Source organism: Trichoplax adhaerens, genomic scaffold, assembly GCF_000150275.1.
Source record: "Trichoplax adhaerens TRIADscaffold_6 genomic scaffold, whole genome shotgun sequence".
Classification (NCBI taxonomy): domain Eukaryota; kingdom Metazoa; phylum Placozoa; class Uniplacotomia; order Trichoplacea; family Trichoplacidae; genus Trichoplax; species Trichoplax adhaerens.
In genome coordinates, this window is record NW_002060948.1 from 3,360,041 (window position 1) to 3,372,600 (window position 12,560).

General features: G+C 32.5%; 1 protein-coding gene across 1 annotated transcript; it reads right to left on the reverse strand.

Annotated features, from left to right (window-relative positions):
* Positions 1-9,258: 9,258 nt before the first annotated feature.
* On the reverse strand, positions 9,259-11,786 carry TRIADDRAFT_57479 (uncharacterized protein; the record flags this gene model as incomplete). The annotated part of the gene is made up of 8 exons (XM_002113704.1): positions 9,259-9,414; positions 9,679-9,827; positions 9,947-10,028; positions 10,195-10,287; positions 11,034-11,128; positions 11,395-11,461; positions 11,528-11,647; positions 11,742-11,786. The coding sequence occupies 8 exons, from the start codon at positions 11,784-11,786 to the stop codon at positions 9,259-9,261; spliced, it is 807 nt and encodes a 268-aa protein (XP_002113740.1).
* Positions 11,787-12,560: the final 774 nt, after the last annotated feature.

Sequence of the window (12,560 nt, forward strand, 5' to 3'; positions counted from 1 at the left end):
GGATAGTTTTGAACATGACGAAGTAATGCAGTTCTTTTCCCGATGATATCCAAACTGATCAATGACAAGCAATAGGCTAGGATAAGCTGGTTTACGTTCGATACTGGTTAGTAATGTAAAATATGGATTTCGATCATGATAATGAATTCATAGTTCATTGCATCTGTCAATTGATCATAGCCCCAAATTGGGCTGGTCCACTTTTTTCCACATTGGAAAGGAGAAAATCATCCATCAACTGAGTTAAAGATATAAATGAGTGTTTGAAAGTAGCTGTAATACTTTGATCAATTGTTCATCAGTTAGTACTGAATGGATGATGCAAAGTGATGTTGGACAAGTCGTTGTCTTTACATTGATCAATGATACCGGTAAATGGCAAGAGAGTGAATAGAATGTTGTTTTTAGAAATGAATCAAGATTACCGGTTATCGCTGGCCAAGACTCTAGGATCCATAACGAGAGTTAACCAAGCCTTAAAACAAGATTATAACTGTACTGTACTGTACTATCCAACTCAATAATTTTAATTTTTTTACTGGCTGTTACGTATTTTTGGACATTTTATTATCCAGCAATCGACTACAAAGGGGATTATAATACTGTAAAATACTACTTCCCCAAACCATTAATTATAACTATAATTACTACTACTTGCGGATTGTAACCATCAACGACTTCTATTGCTATCAGTGTCATCAGTTACTGATCAGTCTATACGTGACATATATGTCATATACACTACAATAACTATAAGGCGAATAGCAATGTAGCCTCGCTATCACGAATTCAACCACTTGCTATTTTTCTGCTTTAAATATTCTTGATGTAGACAAGGACTGCGCGTCTCTTTCTAGTAGTCCTTAATTTAGACTACTCTTTACTAACTGCAGTTACATGTTTGATAATACGGATTTGATCAAACACCACATCATAAATGCTTTGGATCAAAACCGTTCATTAATTGTTAATTATAATTATCGCTATATATGCAGGTTGTAGCCATCAAGGATTGTTATCCATGTCATACGATTACACAGTATAGTACACTATACAGTATATTAGACAGTAAGGTATTTCTTCATTTCACAGTGATTAATTACATAAATATCAGAATTTGACTTCGTTTAAATTAAAGAAAGGAGGTGCTTGGAGCACGCATGTAGACCTGATGAAAATTGAATCAGTATGATTATATATATATTATTGTCTGTATTATCCTCTAGACCTACAGTATTTTCGTTCAAGTCTTTTGAACCTTGAACCACTATATTTACTGATGTGGAATTAGAACTCTTATTACTTTTTTCAATGGCCAACATTAAAGGGGATCATCCACACTTCAGAAATTGCTAAACCTTTTAATTTCCTACATCACAAATACTCTTAGCTTGTAAACGCGAAATTAATAAGCTAGATAACAAGTCTCATACGGTATACCAGTATCAGGCGATTCTTGGTAACCGCCGCTTGCCCCATGAATGCGCCTATAGAGCTCTTAAATCGCCGTATCATTCTTTTAAAACACATACAATATAACAATCCAGAGCAGCTTACTCCTTTTTTTGCACATATTCAGCGATGTATGATTTTCTTTATTGATTTAATTTTATTTAAAATTTACCACTTAATATGCACCCTCATTATTTTTGAAGGCCAATATCAATCTGTGATGAACTTAAAGCAAAACACAGAAATTGCTGGCAGTCTTGCATTCTGTGTCATGTGCAATGAGCAGCAAATGAATGATAACATTGCTGTCTTATATACGTTCACAAATAATTTATTTACAGTAGTCGGGGTATCTCAAAATGGATACATCATTCCTTTTCAATTGATAAAAATAAATACTCATTCGATATCAAATTTGCTGCTTCTTTTCATTTTACTTTCTGCTATTTATACGTACAATGAAAATATCTTCTTATTTGACATATTTTATTTTCTTATCTTGTCTCCGAGTGTACAGTATAATGCACGGGTATATCTCGTAAATACCACAACACAAATGAAATTAAATGTCCATGTATTGCATTTATAATTATAATTTAAATATTTTGTAGATTGTATCTCGCAATTGCGGAATAGATATCTGGCTCAAGTTTTGCCGTGTCCATTAAATTACAATGGCAATTTCCTCCCGAAAATTCAAAAATACACTCCAATTCGGGTTCATCCTGGTCGTTTTCATCTGTTTATTTTATGGCATGTTTACTTTTCGCAAGCTAAATCAACGCATGGAAGATGCAAATGAACAAAATAAGAAGCACAAAGCCGAGAATGAGCACTTATCTTCACAGTTGAAAGGTTGCTTTTTGAAACAGTACTAATGCAGAAGAAATTTAAGTGTCATTATTTATCCGTCAAAAATCGGCTACTTTTAATTACCGCAATACGGCAAAGATTTTCCAATATACGTAGTATTTACTGTTTACTTTTAGGTGCAATGTAACCGAAAATATTTGGATAGTTAACCGATACATACTGTATATAAATATAGATTGACTTACTGAATATCAGTATACTGTACGTAATTTACTACCTTAGGCATACCCGTAATTCATTACTATAGTCATACACTGAATCTCTGGGTTTTGAAAATATCTAAACTTGTACTCACAAGCATAGTTAGGTTTAGGAGATTACTAGTACAGAGCTTGTGTTTTCTGTACAATATGATACGCTTTCGTTTTAGACTCCAAAAATTATCCAATATCATGATTACTTGTAATTATCTTAATTCATACAGTAGTATGCGTATATTCGTATCTTATCATCCTACTCGTATGCAACTACGTTTTTGTGAGCATAATCCGGAATAGTACTCAAAACTTAAAATTTTGTTGCATAACACTGTCTTTTACAGTACCTTGGTAACCTGTATGTGAATATTGAACTAAAATACTGATGCCACAATTACTTTATACTGCACCATAATCAATATCGAAATTCTTTTGTTAGCTCATCTCCATCAATTTGCTGCATAGTACGCACCATTGCGATTCTTACTTTAGGAAAATCTTGCACATGATGTAGAATTATCACCCAGTTCTTATTGCAGCAAGTCGTCTTAACCGCTGTCGTTACTTTTATAAATCGCAGATGCACATAATAAGAGAGTTTCACTAGAAGGATCTCTAGTAATCTCTAATAAGAAGTTAAAACAAGTAACAGCAGGTATGTTGAAGATACATTTCTCTACATGTTCTACTCGTGTGTTGGCTTTTGTATAATTTTCTTATAATTAATACATATAACGAGTGCTGACATCATTACGCGTATAATACCGTAATAATAAAGGACCGAGTTGCAATGCTAACCATCATTATTTTAGCAAGAATACAGTAATTTTTAGTAGGTCACAGCTATACTTACTGTACGAAGCTGAAATGATTGATAATGCACGAGATGTAAACTTACGAATATCGATTTTAGCGTTATAGTATATTAGTGAGATTAAGCAGGTCAGCCGCATTAATTAGCCTTTAAAGTAACTTGATTTCTATTTTGCACAATTTCTAGATTTAAGGGATCGTGAGAAAAACATAAAAATTCTACTGAATGAAAAGGTAAGATCGTAGAAATTGTTGCGGTAGTTACCTTGTACATATACAGCAATCTGAGTTTTTTTATAAACGGTACGCAATTACTTGTGCCAATATTATAGTTACAGTGCTATGCATTTGTCAGAATAGCCACTAATACTTATGCAATCAAATAGAACGCAAAGGAATCAAGCATGAATCAGATTAATCAACAGCATGATGTTTTACAGGTATTAATATTACGAATTTGATGTAATCATTGTTAGCATATTGAGCAATTTGCGAAGTTTAATGAAAATGATTGAAAATTTTTAATTAAGATATTTATTTTTTGTGCTGCCAATTTAGAGCAAATACAGCTCATTGCTGCATGATAATAAACAGTTGCTAAAGAAGCACACAAAGTTACTTTCGGAATATCAGAATTTGCAATCAGAGAACGTTAAGGCTAATCAAAAGGTGCAATCCTTAAACGATCGCAAGGATAAAGATCAAATCACTTTCTTGAAAGGTATTCAAATATGTTCTGTAGATTTACGCAATTCACAAAATTATCAGAAATTGATAGCAAACTATAGATAAAGGTGTTTGAGTTATTTAAGATTGACAGCATTTTATGCGTTACCGTTATAGAACAATTACACAAAGAACGACTGGAAACGGCAAGATTAAAGGAGAGTGAAAATAAAATGATAGAACAAGTGTCAAGTGCACAAAAACTGTATCATGATAGCGTACGAAAATTAGATAAAGCACGTAAATTTATAAGTCAACATTTACATTTGACATCGTTGAAAAATCAGAAGGCAAAGAATAAGAAAACCTTAAATGCTAAACCCTTACGTGGACTATATCAAGAATGGATAAAGAAGCAAAAGTCAAAGGGTGACTTACAGAAATCTCAGCTAGGCCACGATAATGTATCCGCATCTAGCCAGCAAACAAGGCAAGGATCCGATAATACAAAGAAAGACTTGCAGAAAAGTAACCATCATGAAAATAACGGGCAAAATAAAGTGAATAACAAATGGTCAAACGACACTGATTTATTCAACCGCAAGAGTAATGTGAAGTTAGGCTCAGCCATTGGGGAGAGTAAAATAAATTCAAAAGATCAATCCTCTGAGATAAAAACTGCAAACAATGAATCTGCTAATAAGAATTCTGAAGGACTGCATTCACAAGAAGAGAAACAGAGTCGCAAAAGCAAATATTACAATGATAAAGTTGTCGTAAGTAAAACTGGCATGAGAAGAAGACGAAAATACAGGAAAAAAAATAGATTCCGTCTGAATGGTAGCAGTGTAGAAAGGGATGAAGGATTAAAGACCGTAAAAACGGATAATGATCCAAATAAAAGTTACAATAAAATTAATATCAACGATGCCGATAAGGCGGAACTCCAAGCTAAGAGCAATAAAGGTGATATTATTTTAATAGTAAATATACCACATACAAAATGAAACGAAACAGTTTCTAATATTTTAAAGTCATTATGCTGAATTTGTACTTATAATTGGTAGATGTACAGTATATCTAATATAGTGCAGATAGCGAGAAATTTTTCTTCACAGTTTCAAGTTTTTTACTAGTTCGATAACATTTTTATTGACTATGCCTACTTTTTAGAAAGAGCAGCAAATACTCATGAAGATAATCGATCGGAAGAAGAGGGGCCTGTTATAAAGAAGCTAATTAATGACGTTAATAAAAAATCGCATAATCAATCTAGTAAAGCAGGTTATATAATTATAAAATGTTATAGTAATATGTTTAGTTAATGATATATTCTAAATATAGTTAAATTACAATTTGTTCCTGTAAGGAATAATACAGAATCACTAAGTATTTAAGAATGTAAAGGTGCACTTTATCTGTTATCTATGAAGTAGTAGCAATTATTAAATTCTTCTGTATTGGCAGATATTAGCAAGGAAAATGTAAAACAGCCTGGAACACTAAATGACGATGACAAATCGGAAACAGTCAATAAGGAACAGTCCGACTTAAAACGAGGTAGTTTGCTATTGGCAACATTACTTATTCACATATAATAATAATATTGAAACTAATCGTGAAGCAAATCACAAAGGTTATCCATCTAAGTTTTGTTTTGGTTATAGTAATACTGTTCGAAGTACTGCACTTCCATTAGATTGACTGTCTCAAGTCATCCATTGATAGGTTTAAATTACCATAAGATAAAATTTAAGCTTTAAGAGTCGTCATAAATGGAATTAATTGTTCGCAGTAATACAAGAATGAAATACAAGATATCTAATAGCGATTGCTATGCTGCATTCTAATTTTATGCTTTTACTTCTTGTATCGTGAAATGTAACTGCCGTTGACTTTCGCGATAGATTTTACGGAAGAAAACCAACAAAAACCTAAAGGTAAGCTATTTGGAATTCAGTTATAGAGCATTCCTAATTGCGATTTACTTTATTATTGTACACTATCAGTTTAATAATAAGTATTATAAGTACTCAACTATACGTTCATTCCATTAATAAAGTTGTGAAAGATAAGAACATAAAACCTGTAGGGGAATCATCAGACAACAAAGATGAAGAAGCAAAGAAAACTAAGGACGATTTAGAGGACTCAGAGAACAAAAGTTCAGGTATGTATGCATTCTAACTCCGAAAAGTATTAATAGTGTTAATTAGGCTGTACGGTAGCTGATATATGTCCGTGATATCTAGCTGTGTGGGGAGATCTACTTGATGCAAGTGTTGTACATACAGCAATATCAGTCCTAGCAAATTTAGTGATACAGATTGGCAATCAACTATTTAGTGACTGTAATTTCTTGCTAAGAGCGTGCAATATTCGTATTGAAGTAATACAAGAGTTGAGATTTTGCTAAGCTTTTATGTAAATGAAGCTACATCGATAGAATCTTAATTGTGCGGTGGTATTTTAGATAAAGGTAAGAAGGGAAGTCTTAAATGGTGATAACGTTATGGCCCAGAACACTAACGATGACGGTAATAAAAAGAACGGCAACGAAATACGCGTAGGAAAGAAAGGTACTGAATACATAGTGATGTAATTTATCGCCTTTCTATTTGTTATGGAAAATTATTATTAACAATAATGCATCTACAATATACCGTGTAATATATACCGCGTATTTAGGAATAGGTCATTTATCGAGTGAAAGGGATCAAAAAACAGAAGATGAAGACAAAGATTCGGACTTGTTTGATGAAAACGATAAAAATGTCAGAGGTTATAAAGGAATTCAAAAATATAACCTTAAAAGTAGATGCTAATTAGGACCTGATATTTGCTATCGCAATTAGACAGCTAACATTTCCAGTACTTATTGTTTGATTATTAAGTAGTCATTTAAATTAACGAGTATAATCATGAGTATGTTGTGTATAGTACGATATATCATATTAATATAATTCACAATAAGCGACATGAATTTAATTTTAATTATAGTAGAGAGTCATCAGGACACTAAAGATCGCATTTCGGACAAGGAAAGAAACGAATCAAATAATTCTAGTAACGATAGTGATGAACTTGACAGTATGTAGGAATTAAAACATGCATTTAATATCGATAATTATACGTACATTAAGAGCCTTACACCCAATTTAGTTGTAGTACTGACAGTATTGCACTTTAATTGGGTAAAAGGTAATAGTAAAAGCGAGGACGAAATCAATGAACGTGAAGAAAAAAAAGGTATAGCAAGATATTCGGATTAGTCAGTGGCAATTTACAGTTTCAGTAACTTTAATATATTATCTGAACAGTCGTATTAACAACTATTTTTGAAATCTTTTAGTCTATAACAAAAACACTGCAAACGATTCTGATAGAGAAGATAAAGTTGATAAACGGTATTAACTTTATTTTATTTTATTATATTATTACTTCCAAATGCCTGATATGTATTAATAAATTTGTAGTAAAGATAACTATGCAGAAAAATCAGACATTCACAGAGAAACAAACGCAGGTAATGGAGAATGACGTGACTGTATATTTGCCCTTAGAGTAAATAACTACGTAATTGCCTGATAAAATGATTATTATAATTACAAACTAACGCAGATCCACAATCTTAAGTTTTGATATTACAACAACTTTACTAGATTAAGTGCGAGGACTTTCTGCCATCCTACTTTGAACAGCAAATTTGATGGATACTTTGTTAAAATTGACATTAATCTGATCTACGGACATTATATATGAAGACAAAGATATATATTCTCGGTACTCTTCCTAGAATGTTTTAACTTGGCTTGATTCGATTACCATTTCATATCGAGAATTAGTATCGCGGTGAATCTTTCCTTCCTATTTTTATAATTTAAGTGATACGATATGAAACCTGGACAAAGTCAGATATTGCACATTGCGAGTATACATTAAAACGCCAGTTGAAATGACTTACGACGTATTATGGTTAGCCGTAAAGACAAATCATTTGTTACTCTTTAGGTTCATATGAATGTATTTATAGTCGATGCTATGATCGTGTATAAGCGTGTTGTGACCGTACCTACTGTAACTTCTTCATTCAAGTCTGAAATGAATTTTTTAACACTTATCATGGCTGCGTGATCTGCCATGGATCTACTTATACGCATAATTTGATAGTACAAGCAACTGTTGCACAATCAGCAGTGACATATAAGTGATAATGTGCCCACCTAGAATCCTGATAATTGCAGAATAGGGTACTTACACATTTTAAGACAGTATGGATAACTACGCATGTTTAGGTAATATCACTATTGCACTGGCCGTAAGTTTTAATCCTCGGTAGCTAGCTATATAATTTATATTTATTCTTACATCTTTCTAAAGATGACTAAAAATTTTAGTAATTTTTGACTGAACTGATATTAATTATTGCGGTGCAGTAATTATATAATCCTTAAGCATTTAATGGTTATGAATTCATATCACCTTAAGTGGAACAGGAAACGATTTAAGATGCGCCAACGACTAATGGACTGTATTCACTATACCATACAATATCCAATTAATAACGCCGGATGTACTGATAAACTCTAGTAAATCGATGCTTATTGCATGAATATATGGTTATGAATTGTACTTATTTGATAGAGATTAATCTTTCACGTAATGAAATAAATGTTTTAAAATCATCGAGTCATGAATGATGCATTTCCATTCTAGGATTTGTTTTATGAATTAAACAAAACCTTAATGTCATAAGGAATCATTTTAGATTAGAAATAACTGCAGAATTATGATCATGGATATGGATAGTATTATTGCTATCATAAAGAATGTTTACTTCTTCCTTTATTGTTATTGGAACTACCATCACCGCAACGGCATATCCTTATTTTATCAACGAAGCGCATCTTCTTATGTCCTATAGAACACTCATACTTGATACTCAGAGATATGCAGAAAGATAATTATAATTCAGTATTACGGCTTAATAGAAAGTGACCAATACAGCGGATTAATTCAAAGAAATAAGAGAAATAAGTTATGACGCCAAGTAAAATAACGTTCTTTATAACTGAACGGATTTGATTATAGCATTGTAGTCAGCTGCTAATAAATGTCTCACCAAAACAGGTTGCAATACTGTAATGTATATCGATTACTAAAATTAAGAAGGCACAATCAAAATACTTTCTTTATTAAACATAAACCGAATAGTATCTGCTTGACAAATAACAACTGCAAACATAGCGATAATCGATTAATAAGAATTATAAGATTGTCCAACGTTCATTTCGATAACAACGTTAAACATGTTAAAAAATTCAGGTTGTCTTGAACGCTTGTAACTTCGAAGTTTGGAAGAAGGGAATTTAAGCATACTCATATAAAGCCCTAAACACTTATCGAAAAAGGCCTGCACGGTGATTGACCTACTGCTAATAGCAATGATAAGATGACTATAATAAATTCAACTTTTGACTAGTCTTCCAAGTCCATATACTTAGCTGCCATAGCAGTTTACAGGCTTTACATCAAATTGCTAATGATTGACGTTAATTTTGTTGATGTAAACAAAACATAAACTAACAAACGTCAATTCGAATACTATCTACACATACAGTATATATGTTATATACAGTACATTACATTGAGAAATCAATTCTTTTTAACTTTTCACCTCACATTCCAACTTTGCAATTTCACTAACATACTGCTCTTTGGTTTCTTTATGATTTTGAATTAATTTCTTTTTATCAGCTATTTCTTCTTCTACCTTTTTCGCTGCATTGGTAATTAATGTCATGGTTTCTTTTTCATGAGCAATATCTATTTTAATTCATAGCCGAAGATAACGATAGGGGATAGTCAGTCTACTATCACAATTTCTATCACCTATTTCAAGTACGTAATACGTAGGAAATTTTATCGGTTGGTAACACTCTTACAATCAACTTCATGTTTTAGTGATTGCTGAGGCGTGGCATTCATCAGACAAGAATACATAAAATGAGTTGGATCGGTAAATACCTATTACGTTATAAAATTAAATTGTTAGAAGTAATAATAATTCCAAAAGTTATATTGATAATTGCTTATGCTGGAAAATTCGTAGACATTATTTAATCATTTGAAGTTTATCGCAATACAAGTTTCATTAATGAATTGCAAAACTAACGCACATTTATATACTTACAATTTCATCATAATGTTCGCTAAAGACTCTTTTTCCAGGGGTTAATGTAACTGGAGGAGTTGCAAATAATTTTAACGCATGATATAACGTAACCTATCGTTGAATTTTCAACAAATGAAGGATTAAATTTACAACATTATAAAAATGATCAGGTTTTTAGGACAATAATATTGATATGATATCAAGTTAGCGATTTTGCAATAGTATTCGCTACATGCTGCTCATTCATGCATGTCTTTTATTATATCATTTATAATACAGTTGATATATCTGCTTTTCGGCATTATCCGCCAGATATCCTGGCTGCGTTGCAGGGAGGACAGAATACTACATAACGGTATTTTGTGCAATGTGCTGCAGCATCGTCAGTGCAATGAGCTATTACCATAACTATCAGGTCCATGACGATGATGATAAGCAACAGGCCTAATCATAGTAATTAGCGTACGATGCGAAGTGACCATGTGTAGATAGATAACTTGATTATACTCTACAGATCAGCAAGGTCTCCCCATCCATGAGGGTTAGCATAACACAGTATCATTACATCCTGTTACCAAGTATACCCTACTTGATTTGAAATGGCATACAAGGCAATCATCATCTATAACTAAGTAGATTTCTTAACCATGACGATGATGATAATTAAGTAGCAGGCCCATTGAAAGTACTTAGCATACAATGCGAAGTGATTATACAGTATGTAGACAACTTGATTATAGAGTACAAATCAGTAAGGTCTCTTTATGCATTAGCATATACGGGTATGTTTAATTTAAAATCGCATACTGTATAAAGCAACCATCAACTAAAGCTAAGATTTATTTATCAGTACTCACCGGTTTTTCAGTTGGATCGGTAAAGAATATTTTAATAACAATTTCGAATTCACCCCAGCCAGTTTCAACAACTTCAAACGGTGCGCTTGTCAACACTATGATTCAATCCAGTCATGAGGATATCAGTTGATAAGTAAAGCAGCCATCTCCAATCATGTAGTTTATTTAAAAATAGATATGCAATAGGTAGACTAATTGTATTGGCTAGAATAGCATAGGTATTAGTTGACTGTGCTATTTGATACACAGGACAGTAGGAAATGGGTGAAGTAGTAGAATTTCATGCGAGGATCCAAAATGAAGCAATCAATATTCAAATATCATCGCTATTTTAAACGACAAACAATAATCGACGCCATACCTCGAACAGGATCAGTATAACTGTCGTGTAATTTAAATTGGACCTTCTTAACCCATTGAGATACATCCTAAATACGGATTGTCTATTTTAATACCTCTACATTTCATTCTATTGTTGATATGGAATGACTAACCTCATCTTTATAGGGGCGAACAAACACAGTCCATTCATGAGTATGATTATCTTCTTCACGCTTCTTTCCAAAGGATTGTGCAATGTTACCATAAATGATTGGTTTAATCACAGTAGCACCCTATGACAAGAAAGTAAGGCATCCCTAGGTTATTATACAGTCCCCTTCATGATTACTGTTACAATTTATTGATTAAAATCATGATTTTATTAACCTTAACTCTGCCAGGTTGACCGTCACTAGAGGCTAATTCCGCCATAACTGAATATTAGCTGATCAAAGGTAGCTGATCTCACTACCGTAATATTGCATATGGATTTCCAATAGAGATACAAGAAAATCCGCGATTTTCTTAAATCTCTATCAGACTTTTACTACTGTATGGAAGAGATCATAGTGGTCTTATGCAGTGCTCCATGTTAGTGTCCCATCATTACTAAATCAGTATGGATTTATTTTGTGAGCTACGACACACTACCAGATGACCGCTAAACACTGTACCAAGAGTGGCTATTCCTCGGATGGACAGACTGTTTTAGACCGAAGATGAGCGAAAATGTGGATAGAAAAATAGCTACTTAATACGGATCTCCTATTCCTGTTTTTTAATCACTACTATTAATTCAAAAGTATTTCTGACACTATACACTATAACTGTTTTCAAGCAGAACTTATCAAAATATAAAATACTGAATTATACTCAGAAAACATGTACGCGAGGTATCACAAGTAGTTAAACTAACATTACTTACTGTATTATGTATAAGATAGTTGATATGTATATCTAGCATATATAACTCATAGTTACGTTAAAATTCTATTTTACTAGGAGGTATAATATAGTAAAGGAAACGTAATATGACATGAGACTCGACTGCTCAAGTTGACTGTTTCCATTTTACAACGAGTATTACGAAGCTAGTATACTGTATCTAAGTTAATAAATGCGAATACAAATATACGTAAATATAGCATTGCTTGCAAGCCGAACCCACACAATATTCTGTGTGAATGAGAGTTTTGATAAAATTTA